This window comes from Macrobrachium nipponense, chromosome 2 (genome assembly GCF_015104395.2).
Source record: "Macrobrachium nipponense isolate FS-2020 chromosome 2, ASM1510439v2, whole genome shotgun sequence".
NCBI lineage: Eukaryota > Metazoa > Arthropoda > Malacostraca > Decapoda > Palaemonidae > Macrobrachium > Macrobrachium nipponense.
This window is the reverse complement of record NC_087201.1, coordinates 69,889,788-69,910,319: the sequence shown is the minus strand read 5'-3', so window position 1 is coordinate 69,910,319 and position 20,532 is coordinate 69,889,788. Positions and strand designations below refer to the sequence as shown.

The following is a 20,532-nucleotide window of genomic DNA, read 5'->3' as shown; positions in this document are numbered from 1 at the left end:
CGAATGAGAAGTCAGTAGCCTGACCTGGGATAAACAAGGTCGGGAGGTCTACTCTGACGTCATAATCCAGGAATCGCAGGTAGCGACAAATTTTGTGCCTCCCGAGGGTTGATCTCCCTTTCTTTGGACCTTATATCATGGTAATTTCCGTATTATAAATCGGACCTTGGGATAAATGCTCATTTTAAATGATAATTTACTTAAAGCTCTGTGATTGTCTTACTCACTACTTAATAAATGTGAATTGTAAGGTACTGTGTAACAAACTTTTGTATGATTAGGGCAGAGTTGAGCTCATTGGAATAAAGATACCAGTGGGACTATGTAGATACAGGATATATATATTATGTTAAAACAACATACCCTTTTTGAGCCTGGTGTAAAACTGTACCTGGATTACATAAATGATAAAGATAACTTTTCTGACATTGATTCTTTTCATAAGAAAATAAATACGGCGTAGACCACTTGGTAAAGTAGAAAACCATTTAGGTTCTGAGAATATTTATGTAACAAGCATCCCTCACTCACTGTAGAGTCTTCTTGTGATACTATCGGTTTTTTATATTTTGACAACTGAGATATATTTCTACTTTGGTACGATTTTCAAGTCTTGGAATCATCACTTTACGAGTATGTCTGTGTTCGCTCGCACATCCGTTATTATGATGATACATGAATTCTTAATACGTTGTCACATATTGACTTAATCTTTTTTGGTATGTCTGTCAATAGTTTAGCAATATCTGAAGGTTTTCCTTAGGGTGGAATTATGAATTATTCGAATATCCGAATTTCTCCAGTCTACTTCCTTCATAGCATCACGGTCATTATACCCACTGCTGCTTTACGCTTTACTCAAAGTAAAGTTTGGTATCACATTCTTTCACACCATGGTCACCGTTACACTTTTTCCTATCTTCTTTTTTTCTTATTTTCCAAAATTACAATGGGAGGGGCTTCCAGATTCCATGCAAAGCTCACTCACTCCAGAGGGACTCCGAATCTTCTGGAAAGTCTGTTGCGAATGTCCTTCCATACCTTGATCGGGATGAGGCGGAAATGAAGTAGAATGCTGGAAGGAAACAGGAATGATTAGTTTCCTGTGTTTCATGGATTTCATGAACGGAAGTTCATGATATCATAAGGGTATAGGTTGATCATTGATCAGTTTAATTCCACTGACAATATAAACTTAAAACATCATGGCAAATATAAGTCTCAAATACCTACCCCAAACTCCCTTGCCCTCTCTCTCTTTCCTTTAAATTCTGCACAAGTAACTTAACTAAAGGTTCCCCATTTCATTTAGGCAATCACAGATATTTTATTTGTTATTTAACTGAGTGGAAAACCACATCATATTTTGTACTAAATTTAAAATCAGTCAGTATCATTTTCACTACGTTTGCAAAAACATATAAGAAACACATGCAATAGTTGAATAAGTTTGCAGCAATTGACGAATTTTCTCATAATTGCAGAGGACTGGGCAAATGCATGGCATACTAAATTATATTAATACGCTAATTATAGGAGTAAGTATCAACAGCATCATCATCGAAGCAAATTAGAAAATGGCTGATAGATTTACTTATTACTTACAAGTGTATCATAGCAATCACATATCGAATAATTTATGCTCTTATTGGTGAATAAACAATTATATTCCAGATAATATTAATCATCACTAGCTCATAAAAGTGTATTAAAATAAGCAAAAAAAAAAATCAAATATTTCAATTATGCCATTAGATTTACTTATTGATAAGGCGACCACGTGGTTACCAAACAGTTATTTCTTCAGAGAGGAAATTCCAAGTACTTTTGCTAAAAATGAAGCGGCTGAGGCCATGAATTGGTTCCTTTGGGGAACCAAACGTGGTGGACGACAGTATTTAATTAGTAAGTGGCGGAGAGAGGGTCTCAAATATCTGTTATAATTCCTATTTTCTCATAAATTAAAGACTTAAAGCCCTATGAATAATTCAAGAAGTTTTTGATTAGAATAACGTTCACTAACAATTAAATATTTTAACTTGATATGATATCAGTAAGAAGTTTATAATCTAAGATCAGTTTTACTTACACCAAAAATGCCTGCGCCCAACTTAGCGCCACGCAGATCCAGAACTAACGATAGAAGTATAGGCATTAACATGTTATCAATGAGAGTGTATGAAACGATTCTGACAGTTCAGAGGTATAGGGAACTAAATTCAATAACTTATCAGTTTTAGATGGTTAAATATCACATCAAATGCTACGCTGACGGTGGACTCTTTCTTTTAGAATCTGGTTAGCTGGCAATTCCGACTGCAACGTGTCTAAGGAAAGTAAACATCATAGTCCTTTAACGTATTTTTTTTCGACGGATTATTTTAATGAAAGACGTGCTAAAAACAAAAATAGCCTATGTATTGCAAATTTACACCTTATATTAATGAAAACAGTTATTTATGAAAGAAAACGAGAGTTGTATGCAATGAAAAGAATGTAGTCTTCTGTAAGCGAGAATGATTTCAGAAATGTCTGAATTATTTACTCAAGAAACTGCTGCTCTCGTGACAATATTCTGGAACTCTCAATTTTCCGTGGCAATTTGGGAAGCCTTCGAGAATAAAATGATATTGGAAACGTTATTAAAGTTTATTTTCTTTTTGTTTTCGAGTATCTACAAAGCATAGCACATAAGCGCTGAGCGAAATAAAGCCTTCAAGTTGTTTCAGACGATATATAATCGTTCTTCCTTGTGGGCTGTATTTTCCAGGAGTTCTTGGCTTAACTTTTCTAATCAATGAAAGATCGATATATGTAGTCACCGATGAAAAGTTCATCGGTATATTAAGTCTGATGAAAAGTTCGGATCCATAAAATGAGCAGTCGTTTTACTGTTGCAATTTGCAGGTTTATTTGGACAACCATCGTGAGGGAAAATGTTGATGCTGTCCCGCAGTTCTGTGACTTATTTTTGGTGTTTGAGGATTTACAAAACATAAGTACGAAGGGGACAGAAGTACAATGCATTTGTTACCTCATTCCTAACTCCCAACTCTCTCTCTCTCTCTCTCTTCTCTCTCTCCTCTCTCTCTCTCTCTCTCTCTCTCTCTCGGATGGACTTAGTAAGTCTTTGAGACATCATGACCCTTGTAAATCCTTGTAACTCTGTATGTGTGTGTATGTATATATATATATATATATATATATATATGCGTGTGTGTGTTTATGTATATGTGTGTATATAAAGCGTATTTATTATTTTTTACTCTACAGTATGTATTGTAGATGCGATGTGACTATTCGAAATCAGAGCATCTTATTTGGTGGGATTTGTTAGGAAACGCTACTTTTCAGCTTAATTTTCTTACTTCTTACCTAGAACTCCTTCTATGCTCATATATTGACTCCTCTTGGGTTTGTAGTCTGCTGGCTCTGTCCATAAGTGTTTTCAGCTGAAGATTTCAATAAATACAGAAAGAAAGAAAGAAAGAAATGCCTTCCCTTGACACTTGCCACCTCGTAGAAGGAATCGAGAAGACTTCTCTGAAATAGGGTTTCTTACCTGCTAGGAGAGAACATCTCATTGTTTCACTTGGGGACGTCATCTCCGAGCTGTATGTCACTGAGTAAGTCAAAGGGCCTTTGACATCTGTGTCACTTCTGGGTCATTCACCTGGTTCTGGAAAATAAAGAAGCTTTGTGAATATCAAGAACACCTATTCATTATATTTACTGATAATGATATGCATTAAAAGACTGCGACCCATAAGTCCCTTCTAGTTCCTGAACTGTAACATTATACATATTTGAGAAAATGTTTACCGCTTCTCGTATTCCGAAGTGGATTGAAAAGTAATTTTGCCAATGAACAGTTGATGTGCAACATCCCATTGCAAATACTAATCTACATCAATGTTATTGGCGACAACTGGCTGAAATGTGTGTTTGTTAGCGGTCCGTTAAACTGACCGTTATGTCATATTCACGTCTATTTTAATCATACAAGAACATACTGATTAAAAAGATAGGGATGTGGGTAAGACTGGAGACTGTCAATTCTATAAGATTTCGACAAATTTTATTTGTGCAAGTTTGAGGGAAACCTACAAAATGATAATGCATGACAAAGGTTATAAAGTAAGTGTACCTCGAACCGGATGCCAGACACAGCGCGCCCGACGAGACACTAGAGCTCCCAGGCAAGCACAAGTAACATCTTGGGCTTCCCTGAAGCCTTCTCCGACGACAAGCACGAACGATAACTAGTGGTTGATATCTGCATATATACTTTCGAATATATTACGATCAGGTGCTATCATTCAAGCCAAAAATCCTACTATAATAACAAATAATTTTCCTCCTTTGATTCAGCTTGAGAATATCTACTTATTATTCCCTAATGAGATGTTACAGCTTCTTCTTATTCCTTTAATTATTAGTGATTTATTTAGGAATTGATTCATCATCCTCCTCTAATATCTTTACACTGCTATTGTAAGTGACTGGAACTGTGAAATGTTTTTGTTGTGGGGACACGAGTGTGGCAGTGCAGCCAGTCCTTATTTTGTTTGTCTCTCGCTATGAGTATGGAACGCTGCCCTGAATCTTTCCCCGGCTGAATTTTGGTAAACATAGGAACATGTAAGAATCACTACTGCTCTCGAGTGTGAGGACGTCAATCGGTCCACCCATTCATTTTGGCTATTTACCAAATTGTTAATACAAATGATTATCTATCCCTTGCAAGGTAAGCTTTTAAAGTCGTAATATTACCATTAGTTCATTAGTTGAAACAGGGCACTATCCTGGAAGAACAGTAGCAGACGAGAATTCAAGTGCAGAGTTGCCTGCCCAGTCAGACATGTTGTAATGCCTTAACGTGGAAAATTTTCATTGTCGTGAAGGATACTTCGCATTCATAAGTTGTCATGAAATTTTGCTGTGTTAGTTTGATTTGTAACTTAGCGTTTGATAGGGTTGAAAAACGTTAAAAAAGTAGTTCTAAGTTTTGTTTTGTATACAGTTTTTGCAAATACCAGTGCAAAAGGGTACCACAAACCTTGTTATAATATTTCAAACACTTATTTATTATCAAATAATATAATGTAAACTGCATCAAGAGACAATGCCATACATCTCCCCTACAGAAATAATGAATATGCATGTAAATAAGTCATGACCTTAATCAGACAAAAAATCAACATATTGTATAATGAAATGCATACAATACGACAAAACATTATAAGTGACCTACTTAATATATATAGGCACAGTGGGTCTGGATCAATAGCACTGGGCTACAGATCCCACCGCTGCCACCAAATGTCGCGGGAGGATTTTCCCTCACCATGACATTAAGATACGAGAATAATAAGACTACTTGTATACATATACCCTTTTGTCAGTCTTCTTGCCTGGAGACACGGGTCGGAGAATGGTACTGTGTCATAGTTGACACGGTGGGTATGAAGACTAACGTTTACGCTGACTGGAAAATAGGGTAGGCCTATCCTACCTGCTATTATATGATATTCCTTGTGTGTATGGGTCTTACTACTGATGAGGCCAGGTGATGTCTTCCCCACTGGGAGGTAATTGAAGTGCTGATTTCCATTTTAGGGGTATTGAAGAAAATTCCTGGTATTCAGCTTGTTTCTTTATTACTCATTACATCATGCCAAATTTCTCCCAGGCCTAGTCTCCTGGACTTGATTAATTTACCTAGTCTTCAGAACTCCTGGACTAGATTTCTGGACTAGATCCCCTGGGACTAAATCCCTGGAAATATTCCTTTATTTATTTAATTTTTGATTTCCAGAAATCACTACAAGTGCGTAGTTTAAAATTACAACAAAAAATAACTCTTTATATTGAGACTTCAAAAAAAAAATATCGACTGCAGATTATGGGAATTGCTTTCCTCATAATAGGATCAGTATCAAAACATGGAGTAACCCTGGAATCAATTAATTTACAATAAGGTGTAAATCACTTGATACCCTACTCCACACAGTACTAAATGTTTCTACACAACATATGACAAGGGGTAAGGTTACCTGAAAGATTTCTGAGAAAAACTTAAACTAAATTGAGGTAAAATTAGGCTAAGATGCCTTTTAACAGGATATAGTCTAGCCTAGGCTTCTTCAGAAATCGTTAAGGATAGCCTATGCAAAGTTTACATGGCTGATTTTTGACTAGGTTACATAGAACAACACTCTTGCAATTACCGAGTTGTAAAACTGATATTCCATACAATGGAGATCTATGAAAGAATTATTCAAGAAAGAATAAGGAGAGAAACCACAATTCGAGTTCATGCCAGGGAGGGATACACTGGACGCTATATTTGCTTTAAGACAAAACTACGGAGAAGTATGGAGAAAGACAGAGAAATGCACTTGGTATTTATTGATTTAGAAAAAGCACCTAGGCAAGAAATGTGGAGGTGTTTGAGGATGAAGGGTATTTCTGCAAGAATATTTTAAGGTGGTACAAGATATGTATGCAGGAGTAACCACACCGGTAAGAAGCTCTGTGGGAAGTACAGAAAGTTCAAAGTGAGAGTTGGTCTCCGTCAAGGATCATCTGTCAGACCCTACATCTTCGACCTTGTAATGGATGCTATAATACCAAATGTCAGAGAGGAGGTCCCCTCCAGTGCTCTATTCGCTGATGAAATAGTGTGATAGGACAGGTTTGGAGCTGGATAAAGAACCCCGCCCGGCTAATTAGGTCGTCCTGAGAATCACTGTTTGATTCTGAGACCCGGATAGTGTTTCCTATTTATGTAAACCTGTGAGAAAATCAGTGACTCCCTCTTCCAATGCTACCAAGTTTCACAATGTTCAAGGTGCTTTTGTCTTACTTAGTTATCATATCAATCTTTCTAAAATCTCAGACCTCATTTCCTGCCTTTAATTTTCTTGCCTCTCTCTCTCTCTATGCCTGGGTTAGAAAACGCCAAGGAAATATTTCTGATTGAGGTCTCAACCGTAGCGCCTTACGATCAGAGAATTCAGCTGGCGATAATTGAGTTTCCTTTCCTCAGTCCCGCAGTCCCCCCGGATATGGTGGTCCTCTCACACGACTCTCGGTATCAGTTTCTGCTTCAGTGTTATTGCAGATATCTTGATACAGAGATCTTTACATAAATAAACATTAAAGTGTTCGTCGGACATTATTATTTCTGAGCCTGCAACGTGCCATAAAACCCTTTGTGCTTATACTTTGACTAATAGTTTTTATTTGCAGGAGGAGGCCATCAGTTCAGGCAGTGGGTTCTGCTAGTTTTGGGGTGCCTCTCTTCAGTCGAAATGTTGGTGGCCTTCATTTCCCATGGACTGTGTCCAATCGAATCGTTCACAGGATGTTTATCTCCTGCTTGAGTTCAGGGATTGTTTTCTTAGTACTATTATGATAATTATTATTATAATATAGATATTCTAAGAGCCCAAAGAACGTAGCCCAAGAAGTAAAATCCTCTATGGCATTGTCCGAGTTGCTATGGTACGACCAAGCAAAACCAGTTTAGAACAACTGGCCTACCACAGACGATGACTCCTGATAGCATGTGAGGTCATCACAACTTACAACTAGCTGACCCTAGACAGGAACTGACTCAATCCATATTTCCATCCTTTCCTACCTCTCTTTGTTCTTACAAGACACCAAAAGAAGACTCAGGCTTCTCCCTGTGTTCATAAATTCATTTTTCATTAGTTTAATCTTATGATGTGTATTATCTTTTTTATTTCATATTCATTGCTTTCAATAGTCCATTATCTCATGAAAATGTTCACTAATCTATTTATAATTATTCTTATTTTTGTAGGTCTTACTTTTCTCCTCTTAACTCCATGATTTTCCCTTTTCAATTATATGATAATCAGGCCGAAACGTTTTTTTATTGCTGTATCTTCCTTTTAACCTTGAATTGTCTTGCCATTTCCACTTTCCTTCTAACCTCATTTCTTTATAAACTTTCCTTTTAGATCTTGTATGACTTAACGACCGAATGACCATCGATCTTACTACCTATTGACCTATTAACTGAAATTTGAATGGAGTTTCCCGTAGAGTTTCATAACCTTTCTCACCAAGACCTCCAGTCTCTTTACTCAATCGTTTATTTTCTTTTCTATTGATATAAACATCACTCCAAGGTTGCTCCAAGACCAATACCCCGTGTTGGCATAAGGCCATCCTAGTCTCCAATAACAGCAACATCAAAATAATTCAGCTTTAACCAGCAAGGTTACTAGCGGAAAAATTACCTTCAATAATCAACCAACTTCTTACAAGGCCATGCCCCTCTATGAGAAGTCATGAGAAAAAATGAAAAGACAAAATAAGACGCAAAATTATAAGAAAAGAATCTAATGCTTTTTTTTTTAAGAAGATACTTTCTGCTTAAGTTTAACTTTCTCTTACATACATTAGTATATGTACACATACACATGCGCGCATACACACACACACACACTCACACACACACCACACACACACACACACACACACACCACACACACATATATATATATATATATATATATATATATATATATATATATATTACTATATATGCATACAAAATGACAGAGAGATAGAAAGGTAGATAGATCAATAGATACTTTAAATAAACCGATTCCAGGGTGATGCTTGTGTTAATGGGTCATGAACGCTAAATAAATTTGTTACTGCCAGTCAGTTATTTTCCTACTAGTGCATTTATACCCTGAAAAGTAAGGTGGTATAAGAGAGACTCAAGACTTCCAGTCTCGACCCCAGGGACGTTACGTGCCGTCCCTTAGAAGGGCTCCAATCCAGGTGCCCTCATTTTGCATTATTATAAGGAAGCCTTTGGTTGAGAGTTTATTCCCCGTCGAATACCGTCCCGTCTACAGTCCCCATCAGGAGTTAGCAGCTGTTATCATAGCGGTTTCTATTGTATTCAGTTTGTGCAGTGTCCTCTTCATGCATCATATAACCTTCCTATCTCCAGCTTGTTACTGGTATGCTATGTTTCCTTGGGTAATATAAAGATGTTCTCTTGAAATGCTGAGAGTGATACAGATGAATGAATTAGGGTGCAAAGTTCACAGGTGTTTAAATCAGACGGGTGGGTTACAGTGAGCAGCTGGACTAATGTGCTGAATTCTGATTGGCCCGGCGTGTGGATGCTATGGCTTCTGGTTTCGGAGGCACGGCCGTCTTCTTAGCCTAGTCGATGGGGTTAACGAAATGGGGTGGCGATGGAGTTGGGTTGGGTTGGATTGGGGTTGGCCGTTGTAACCCCCTAAAGGGCCCTTTACATTAACAGACGGTCTGCGCATACCTGTCGGCTGTCGTTTGTCTGTTTTGCCTTTACACTATTCAGACAGAATGTGGATTTCAACCAAGATATCTTAGTCGCCTGTCTAGAGCAAGAAAATAAGTGACTCCTCCCACAATTTCTGTCTTGTCTTGAAGACTTAACGACAGTCTTTTCCGACATGTAGTTTGGTCGTTGACTCCCTTTTGGTCGCGTCTATGCACAGACCGTCTGTTAATGTAAAGGGCTTATAAGTAAGGGTATAATGGTTTCTCTCTCTCTCTCTCTCTCTCTCTCTCTCTCTCTCTCTCTCTCTCTCTCCACAAACATACCTTTCTTAGCCGCATCTCATTAATAGGACAGCTGGATCATCTAACCCGACGTCACACCGCCCCTCGGTAACTTCTTCCACCTCTCCCATAACTACTCCTCGGAATCGTCTGGATTGCCTCGATGCACAGCACTGCCCGCCAATATGAAACAATAAGATATAACATTCTTTTTTTATTTTTTTTCTACATCCCACATTGTTAACAAATTTCACATTATACAACATATTTCCATATCCTTTCACATATAAGATTTGCTTTTACAAGTGAAGTTGTTAATAATTATCTTATAATAGAAAGTTTCTTATTGTCATGTACGATAGAACAATCTTTGTCAAGGAACATGATCACCTCTCTCTCCCTCTCTCGTCCTCAGTTCACATTCAGCTCTTGGTGAAGGAGTGTTACGTTAAATTCCTTATCATTCAACAAGTCTATATCAACTCACAGGGGTTCTTTTCCGTCAGGTAAACCGTCATGTCATACATTTTTATGTTGATAAATTAGTCTAATTAACAAAGCAGTTTTATCTATGCTGTAATTGCTTGAATTTGATACGAACTGATGATCACTGAATGATGCTTCGAAAAATATGCCATATATATACATATAAAATCCTCCTTAGACATTTCCCACGAGAAACTTTGACTGTCTAGTATGAGATAAGACAACGATCGCTGTTTCACTTTTACTTGATGTCCCTACATAGAAGGCGCATCAAATATTTGACTCTACCTGGATGTTGAGACCCAATCTCTCCCAGGCCTCTTTCTCTCCATGTCTCACGGATCTTTTTCTCCCACTGCCTCCTAACGCTTTGACGTATGTTATTTTCACACCAACCTACCGTCTTCTATCTTTCGAATAACAGAACCATCTCCAAATAAACAGATCTCTTTTTCCTCCTATTGTACGCTAACTTTGCTAACAAGCCTTATGTGGACTATCCATATTTTTTGCCTTCTCAACTCCTCTGAATAGCTTCCACTTCTTTGTCATGCGCATTTAACATCCACACTCCACCTCCGTAAAGGAAAGTTAGCTAATGAAATTGTTTCTAGATCTGTCAAGTTCCCGTACACACCTTTTAGATATACGTCCCCGGCCCCCGCCTACCTAACCACCTCCCGCCCCGCTTCACAAGGCTCACCTGCTTTGAGACTCTTCTGTTCTCTCATCTTGCTCTCTTTCCTCTATTTCTAATTTTTCTTTCAGGTTCTCCTCTCTTTTCCTCCCGATTTCCATGTTCCGTCATTCTCTCTCTCTTCTCTCTCTCCTCTCTTTCTCTCTTTTTCTTCCAATCTCCTCCTCTCCTCACCACATATTTACCCATTTGTAATTCCATTAAGAGGCAGTTATTCTTCACAATATACAAAAAAGTTTGTGCAACAGGGTGGAAAATTTCAGCACGACCCTCATCCCAAAGTTAGCTGTCTTTCTATGTCTTTATATATATATATATATATATATATATATATATATACATATATATATGTGTGTGTGTGTATATATATATATATATATATATATATATATATATATATATATATATACATACATACATACATACATACATACACACACACACACACACACACACACACATATAATATATATATATATATATATATTAATTAATAATATCTATATATATATATATATATATATATATATATATATATATATATATATATATATATATCTTTTTACTTTGTACCAAAGATACTATTAAAAGCCCCCTTGGTATCTGCAGTCAGTAGACTACGGTGGGTTGCAGCCATGGTGAAGAAGTCCACGGGACTAGAAATCTCATTCCAGCAAAAAATTCTTAGGATAGGAGCTTAACAATTATTGGGACACTAGCAACAAGGAGAAAAATGATCGAATGAAAATGCAATGAGTACGCGGATATTTTTTTCGTGTGTAAGTGTTAGTCTAGGGGTGATGAACTCCATATCCAGATATGACGTCGCCCAGCCCGAGGCCAGTGCTCCCTGTAAATGTATGTTGAAGGATGGTATCTTGGTCCGGTCCAAATAATGCGCGCCATGAAACGTCCCTAGTGGTGGGGCCCTGGTATCTCGTCCCTCTGTTATATGATTTATATTCTTCGTGGTATGGTTTCCCTCCCCAATTCCTTTACGAAAAATTATTAGAATATCCAATGATCTTACGTGCAACTCTTTCTATATAAAAGTTTCTGTTAATGCTTTCTTTCGTCACTTGATTTACGTCTGTGGAAAGTGTCACTCTGATAAAAGGGCAGATTCCAAGAGAACTTTCTCTTCATTATGATTCTTATTTGAAAAAACCGAAACAAAGAACTCCAGAAAAGTAGTATCATATTCAGTCCAAATAGAAGCACACTTTAAAAATACAGTACATATTACGATTTTGTCTTAGGAACGTTTATTGTACGATTACCCAAAGGTAATATTAACCACTGCAAGTTTGAAATTATTCTTATATATAACACAGCTGTTATTCACGAATGATTAGCATTTCTTAAAACCTTTCATTGTTTGATTGCTTCTTGCAAACGAAAGCAGATGCGCTCCATAAGGGCTTTTATTCCCTAGAATGGAAACTACTCTACATTTCAGGGACCTCGAGTCATTGTTTTTCTCAAATATCTTTCAAACTAATTATTTGATCGAAATGGTACTTTGACACAGTGTACAAGATACCCCCGCTAATTTTTGGTAATAAGTGCATTGTCAAATGGTGTTAGTTAAGGCGTTTACTCTTGACTTTTAAAGACAAAGTCACATTAGTCAGCAGGACTCCTTTACAGAATTGAACGTCTGCTATCCCCCAACCCTTCCCGCTCCCTCTCTCTCTCTCTCTCTCTCTTTTTTTATTTATATTTTTCTCATCTCTCCCCCTAATACCTCTCTGTTATTTACAATATGCAATACATACTGATTTCCATGATATTTTTTAATACCAGCAGATAACTGGGTAGTTCATAATAAAAAGGTAAGCGTGGTTTGACGTAACGAAGATGATAATGGTTATTTTTCTCAGCGTTTTCTGTTAATAGTAACGTTTATTGTAGATTAATCTGTGATTTAATTTGGGTTACTTTATCTTATCTCCTCGTGGTCAACACGTCGACACGAGGGGTAAAGTATTCAAGAGCTTCTAACAGCAGGTACTATATTATACAGACTGAATCAAGGCTGAGAGAAATAGGCCAACTCTCTTCCCCCCCACATCCCCCATGTAGGCGTCATCAGGTAAATGAAAAAAAAAACAGAAAATGGGTATAATTTTGGGGAAACTGCTATCACTATCATTATATCATTCATTGTGTGTGTGTTTCTGTATTCATATCACACTGCTAATCTAACGCCAGTAATAAGGATGTAATTCATTGGTACCGTGCTCATTGGTACCGTGCCATTAATAAAGATGTAATTCATTGGTACCGTGAAGAGGAATGTTTCATGGATCGTGAATTATATGATTATCTGATGTCAAGTGACGCCCTATTTTCATATAGTACCTATTTTTGAGATAGGTTCCAAAATAGGATTCTACTTATATTTCTTAGAACTGGGACAGTCCTTTATGAGTGCTACAAAACTTAGATGTCCGCGCCACACCTTTTGATTATTTACCTTTACATAACCTTGCCTGCTCATTCGTAGTTTTCTCGTTTTTTGAAAAAAAATGGAAAATGACACCTTTTTCCTTCTTAATTTCCCGATAACTATATTTGCAGCCATCAACGCAACATACATATGGCATTATGCTGTGCTATATATATATATATATTATATATATATATATATATATATATATATATATATATATATATATATATATATATAACCATCATGAAGGGAAGAGGACACACACAGATGTACATGCTGTCTTTATTGCAACGTTTCGTAATTATCAAGTTAATTACATCATCAGGCTGTTAAAATGAAAAATAAATTTCCTAGTAAAATTGTAAAAACAAAACTAAGTATTAAAAATTCAGAAATGCAAAAGTTAAAAAAGTTATTCTTACAAGTGTACAAAATATACACATTAAAATTAAGGAAGTTAAATTATTTAAAAGGACATACATTAAAATGAAAGATAAATGAACATAAAATAAGCAAAAATTGACAAAAGATTGAAAGCAGTTACAGAAACAAAGAAGTTAAGGACCGACCTAGAGGAGTGACAGCGTTAAACTAAACGTAAACTTATAAAAAACATAAAAAATAAACAACACAAGTCAAGACAAATACAGAGGGGAGGAAGACGTATGGGTATTCAACGACGGAACAAGTTGTTTAATTAAGAGCGATTCTAGAATAACAAGGTCGTGCGGGTTGGTGGTATGGCCTAAAATACTGAAGTCTTTATTAATCGATATATGTTTTACATATTTGGAGTGATTTCTAATATTGGAGTGTTCGGTGGTTTGCAATCCTGCTGCCAGTACGGAAGCTTATGCCACGATGAAGAAATCGATACGCACCTTAAGGAGTCTGCTGGTGGATCCCACATAGGTCCCTGTTTGACATTCAGGGCAAGTATATTTATAAATAACACCAGAGGACATATAAGGTGATAATCGCTCCTTCGAGGTAAAGAGGGAACCGATGGTGAAAGGGTTCTTAGGGATTAATTTTATGTTTATGGCATGAAAATGTTCCTGAATGATTTCTGTGAACTTTTTGTGAAATTTAATGTCATGAGTAAATGGAAAGCATGCATAGAACTTCATTTTAGGGACAGTTAAAACTTTTGGTTTAATAATGAAATGTTTTTTCAGTAGGTGATCTAATTTCATATAAATTAGCTTAGTAGGGAAACAGTTATTGTTAAAAAAGTTAATTAAAAATGTTATCTCGTTATGGAAAAGGACCCAGTTCGACGTAAGGACAAGTGCTCGGTGGAGAAGGGTAGAAACAGAGTTGGACTTAAAATTCATAAATTTTAAGTCCAACTCTGTTTCTACCCTTCTCCACCGAGCACTTGTCCTTACGTCGAACTGGGTCCTTTTCCATAACGAGATAACATTTTTAATTAACTTTTTTAACAATAACTGTTTCCCTACTAAGCTAATTTATATGAAATTAGATCACCTACGGAAAAAAACATTTCATTATTAAACCAAAAGTTTTAACTGTCCCTAAAATGAAGTTCTATGCATGCTTTCCATTTACTCATGACATTAAATTTCACAAAAAGTTCACAGAAATCATTCAGGAACATTTTCATGCCATAAACATAAAATTAATCCCTAAGAACCCTTTCACCATCGTTCCCTCTTTACCTCGAAGGAGCGAATTATCACCTTATATGTCCTCTGGTGTTATTTATAAATATACTTGCCCTGAATGTCAAACAGGACCTATGTGGGATCCACCAGCAGGACTCCTTAAGGTGCGTATCGATTCTCATCGTGGCATAAGCTTCCGTACTGGCAGCAGGATTGCAAACCCAGAACACTCCAATATTAGAAATCACTCCAAAATATGTAAAACATATATCGATAATAAAGACTTCAGTATTTTAGGCCATACCACCAACCCGCACGACCTTGTTATTCTAGAATCGCTCTTAATTAAACAACTTGTTCCGTCGTTGAATACCCATACGTCTTCCTCCCCTCTGTATTTGTCTTGACTTGTGTTGTTTATTTATGTTTTTATGTTTACGTTTAGTTTAACGCTGTCACTCCTCTAGGTCGGTCCTTAACTTCTTTTTTGTGTCTGTAAACTGCTTTCAATCTTTTGTCAATTTTTGCTTATTTTATGTTCATTTATCTTTCATTTTAATGTATGTCCTTTTAAATAATTTAACTTCCTTAATTTTAATGTGTATATTTTGTACACTTGTAAGAATAACTTTTTTAACTTTTGCATTTCTGAATTTTTCAATACTTAGTTTTGTTTTTACAATTTTACTAGGAACTTTATTTTTCATTTTAACAGCCTGATGATGTAATTAAACTTGATAATTACGAAACGTTGCAATAAAGACAGCATGTACATCGTGTGTGTCCTCTTGCCCTTCATTGATGGTTATTAATACGGATTGACTCCTGACTCCTGGCACTAAGCTATATATATATATTATATATATTATATATATATATATATATATATATATATATATATATATATATATATATATATATTTATAGTTATTGAGGAATTCTCGAGTCTACCTTAGTTCACGTGTGCATCTTTAAAGAAAACGGAGTTATTTACTTTATTCTCCCGTGCCAGTCAGGTGAGCACTGAAAGGATTTCCCACCCTGGACAAATACAATAGCAATACTTAGATTAACATAGCCTCTACAACAACCAACATCTATATAACATCCAATATTACTCAATATTATAATATATTAGACAGGAAAGGGGTTACAGAGACGGGCAGACCAGGGAAGTGGGTTGAGGGAGGGATGAGGAGGGGAAAGTAAAGGGGGAGGGAGGGAGGTAGGGAGGGACGGGATGAGGATAAAGTACGTTTGAAAGCATAGGTTGGCGATGCTTGGCAACGCCTTGTCATTCAAGAGTAAACGCCTCAACTAGCACCATTTGGCAATGCACTATATTACCAAAAATTAGCGGGGTGTCTTGTACACTATGTCAAAGTACCATTTCGATCATTAGTTTGAAAGATATTTGAAATGCATTTTTGTAGTAGTGTAAGGACTATTATAACCGAAGGTATTGTTGTTATTCATGAGCTACGTATTGCCTTGGGGTACCATCTCTTGGTACCTTTAGTCGAATAAGGCATTCAGACAAGAAGCTTTTGTGCTTTCGATAGCAAAGTAAAATAAAATTCATAAATGGAGAAATAGAACGACTACTAGAAAACAATTTAAACTGTTCAAACATTAATAGGTAACTAAGACATATTAAACATAAAAGGACATCCATCACAATGGGTAAATATGCGACGTTTACGAGGCTACAAAATAGACGTAGAAATTTTCTAATAACAAATCTTAATCTTAACCTTGAAAACAATGTAAAGCAACTTTATTCCCCAGTTAACTCCTTTTTTAAGTTTCTTGAAGTTTGTACTCTCGACTGCAAGGGACACTGAGAGTCCGAGTGACCAATGAAAATTGGCATAATGCTTTTTGATGTAATAAAAATGAAATTTTATTTATCAGTACAAACAGGAAGCAATAGTTCTGTACACAAGATTGATATTGCCTATTAATTCTAAATATTTTAGAGCTGTTACACGTTTTCATATTATTTTAAAGACCTTAACGTTTGTTCTTCTTACTTACAAATACCCGTTGAATTTCAAAGTGACGCTTTTTTAAAAATATTTTGTAATTTTAGAAAACTCCAGAAATATTACTGACGCTAAAATCATCTAGATGAATGTACTATTATATGAAAACTTTGTTTTTTCTAAACAATATTTTGAGATCAATGGAATTTTAACCAAAGTTAAATGTAAAAGAATCTGAACATTCATATTCAGCTGCCACTGAAAAGTCAGATATGTCAACTTATGATAATCTTGAACTCAAAGTACTGCATTTAATATGTCATACCATGAGCAATTTATCGAACTTTACATCCAACCATAATAGAAAATAATGATTCCTCCATTGAGTCACCTTGAGAATATTTGATCTTTATTCCATAATTACATGAAGCAGCTTCTTTTTACGTTGGCGACCCGCATCCCATGAAGCCAAGAGATGAATCTCTGTGTTGGCAGAATGAACTTTCGTCCAGAGGTTGTTCAGGACATTTAGTTTTCTTTGCAGGGCTTTCTGTTGAACAACCAATTCTTCCTATTTAAGTATCAGTTTCAGAGGGATGAAAATCGCTTAATAATATATATATATATATATATATATATATATATATATATATATACATATCAATAAAAAGTTTATATTTTGTGTTGATAAAGAACAAAATATTTTCTTCTAAGTGATCATAATACGCCCATTGACTGAGAGAGAGAGAGAGAGAGAGAGAGAGAGAGAGAGAGAGAGAGAGAGAGAGAGAGAGAGAGAGAGGTTAAAAGTCGTACCTTCGGACTGGTGTGTCTGGTTACCACCTGAACGGCCGAGGCTATATGGAACTGAAAGGAGAAATATATATGGCTTAAAATCGTGAGTTATTTCAGTACAATGCTCTGATCTATATATATGTATATCTTAGTTTTACCAGACCACTGAGCTGATTAACAGCTCTCCTAGGGATGGCCCGAAGGATTAGATATTTTTACGTGGCTAGGAACCAATTGGTCACCTAGCAACGGGACCTACAGTTAATGTGGGATCCGAACCACACTATATCGAGAAATGAATTTCTATCACCAGAAATAAATTCCTCTGATTCCGCGTTGGCCAAGCCGGGAATCGAACCTCGGACCACCGGATTGGCAGCCGAGCGCGAAAACCACTCGTCCAGCGAGGAAGTTATAATGCTCTGAACTTAGGACACTTCGGACTCTAGGAAAGGACTTGCGGTGATATGAGTTACCGAATCAATATTTGGAGAGTTTGAAGTGACAGGCACTCGAAAACATTTCCTTATTTCATAAATATTTTTGATTCCCTCTAATGCCAAAATTCGGAATATTATACTTGCTTCTGATTTCCCCCCACCATCATAAACTATCTGGATATTTCCTAGATAGTGGACGGGTTTTAACCTGTTATGTATCCACTTTTGCGGGGCTTTTAGTACAAGGCCGTTGGGGATGACCGTAAAAACATCAACAAAAGACTGTAAATATCATATAGAGAACGAGCCTCAAGAAACATTAGTCCTAGATAGCGAATCCCGAAAACCCGAGGGGTCACTATCTAGGAAAAATCCAACTATCTTTATCCTCCCAACCCTTCTACTTTTCTTCCGTTTATCCTTCTCGTTTCTTAATTATTTATGCCCCGACTGGGCACAAACGCCAAGGGCATTTTTCTGACCTAAGCGCTCTAACCGTGGTGCCTCACGATGACAGAAATCAGCCGGCGTTGTTTGGGGTCCCACTCCTCTGTCTCAGTACGGATATTTTTATTTAGAGATCTTCACATTCATAAATATTCAAGTGATCGTCTGTCATTTGAGTTTCTGTACCTTTAGAGTACGATACAAACTATTTTGTTTATCACCATGACTAATTGTTTGATCTTACGTTTTTTCTTTGTGTGTGTATGTGTGTGTGTGTGTGTGTGTGTGTCTGTTTGCGTATTAAATTTCTAATGCCAGTAGTCAAAAGAGGTCTATATTAGAAGTTATATTTTTTATTGCCAACAATTTCATTACTGAACCATTCTGATTATACCTTTATGAACTACTGATCTTGTGAAATTTTGCACGTTTCAGAGACCCGCGCACTTTACCCAAAAACCACCACAAGGTTTTTTTTTATGCAAGCAGCAGTAAAATTCAAGGGAGTACTTCCAATACCCCAACTTCTCGTCTGAAGAACATAAGATGTTAAAATGACTTTCACTGAAAATCTGCCATGAAGGAATGAATCATGAAATTTAGGCTATAAATCCGAGCACAGTGTCACTTTCAGCCATTCGGTGCTGAAGACAGCGAGAAGAGGGAGTTAGAAAGGTTGGAGAGCTTGGTAAACGGATCAGAAGGTATGATGAAATGGGCGGATATGAAAGTGGATTTAGTCGAAAACTCCACAGCTAAACTAAGAAGTAGCAGCTATAGAGGCTGGACGGCAAGATGGAGAACAGGAGGAGGAAATGGCCGTAATGGAAAAGGCTAAAAGGTGGGTGCACTTATGGGACGAAGGAACGCTGCAAACATCCTTGAGTAGTGCCTACAGTGGACCAGGAGAGGTGCACTTACGGCCCGATTCCCTCCTCGGGAATATCTCTTATGTCTTTAGATATATATTTGGTAAGATTGCCTGCCTTGTGTTGTTGACTTGATAATGATCCTTTTCAATATTCTTTATAATTTACTCTTCAATAGATTAATCTTGCGAGTATTTGTCCTTTATTTAAGGTTACTATTTCTATAAGACAGAGACAAGGCGAGTTTCGATTTCCTGTCTTTAATTTTGAATTTAAACGATGTAAATAGGTACGAAATACTGGTCAATAGTTTCCATTAATAGAGCAATCATTTCCGTCATTTGGTTAGTGTTGGATTATTTGTTTCTGACTGGGTGGTACAAAACGAGCCGGCCTTTTTGCCATCACGAATACTTGCACAGATGCAGGCACCTCGGTGATGGTAAAGGCGTCGAAATGAGTAAGAGACTAGCTGTGAACCTCTGGACTCGGAACAACAAACAGAAACCGGGTTGAAATGTCCATTAAAGGACTTCAATGACGCTCCCAGCAGGAGACGATGGCCTTTGCTAAGTCGTATTGTTGGAGGTCACCATATCTCGGGGATTGTGTCCAATCAGTAACCGTAATTCGATGGCAGAAAGTTTGTCTCCTGTTGGAGTTCAGGGACGGTTTACTTATTATTATTATTATTATTATATTATTATTATTATTATTATTATTATTATTATTATTATTATTATTATTATTATTATAAGAGCTAAACAGGCTTCAATATTCTGCCAAAGAATGGCACCCACTAAGTAACTGCTACAGGTGTACCGCCTTCTTCAGGAGAGATCTCATCAAAATCAGCTCAGAACAATTGACCTATTACAGTGTATGACCCCTGACAACATGTGACGTCACTCACACCTTTCCGACCTGCTGACTCCAGATAGGTACTGGCTGAACCCATCATTTGATCCTTCCCTGCTCTCTTTGTTCTTACCAGAGTAAGTGAAGACAGACTTCTGCTCTTCATAAAGTTTTTATTTTTATTTTCATATTTACTTTGCATTTCTATAATTTCATTTTCATTACTGCATTTCAAGCTGCTAAATAACATCTGCTTTTTTTCATGATTC

General features: G+C 36.7%; 1 protein-coding gene across 5 annotated transcripts in view; it reads right to left on the bottom strand.

The window, feature by feature from the left end:
* Positions 1-3,557: 3,557 nt before the first annotated feature.
* LOC135220654 (neuroligin-2-like) overlaps positions 3,558-20,532 on the bottom strand; it is a 208,073-nt gene continuing 191,098 nt past the window's right edge. For 2 of the 5 annotated variants that reach the window (XR_010315744.1, XR_010315745.1), the window contains 2 exons: positions 9,646-9,776; positions 3,558-3,679 (listed from right to left, as the gene is read on the bottom strand). Coding sequence is in view for 3 of the 5 variants with exons in the window: in XM_064258007.1 (XP_064114077.1) it covers positions 17,712-17,721 (10 nt within the window). In the remaining 2 variants the exon portion in view is untranslated. Of the gene's footprint in view, positions 3,680-9,644; positions 9,777-17,670; positions 17,722-20,532 lie in introns of those variants that run through there. The other 3 variants (XM_064258007.1, XM_064258006.1, XM_064258008.1) reach the window with 3 other exon arrangements.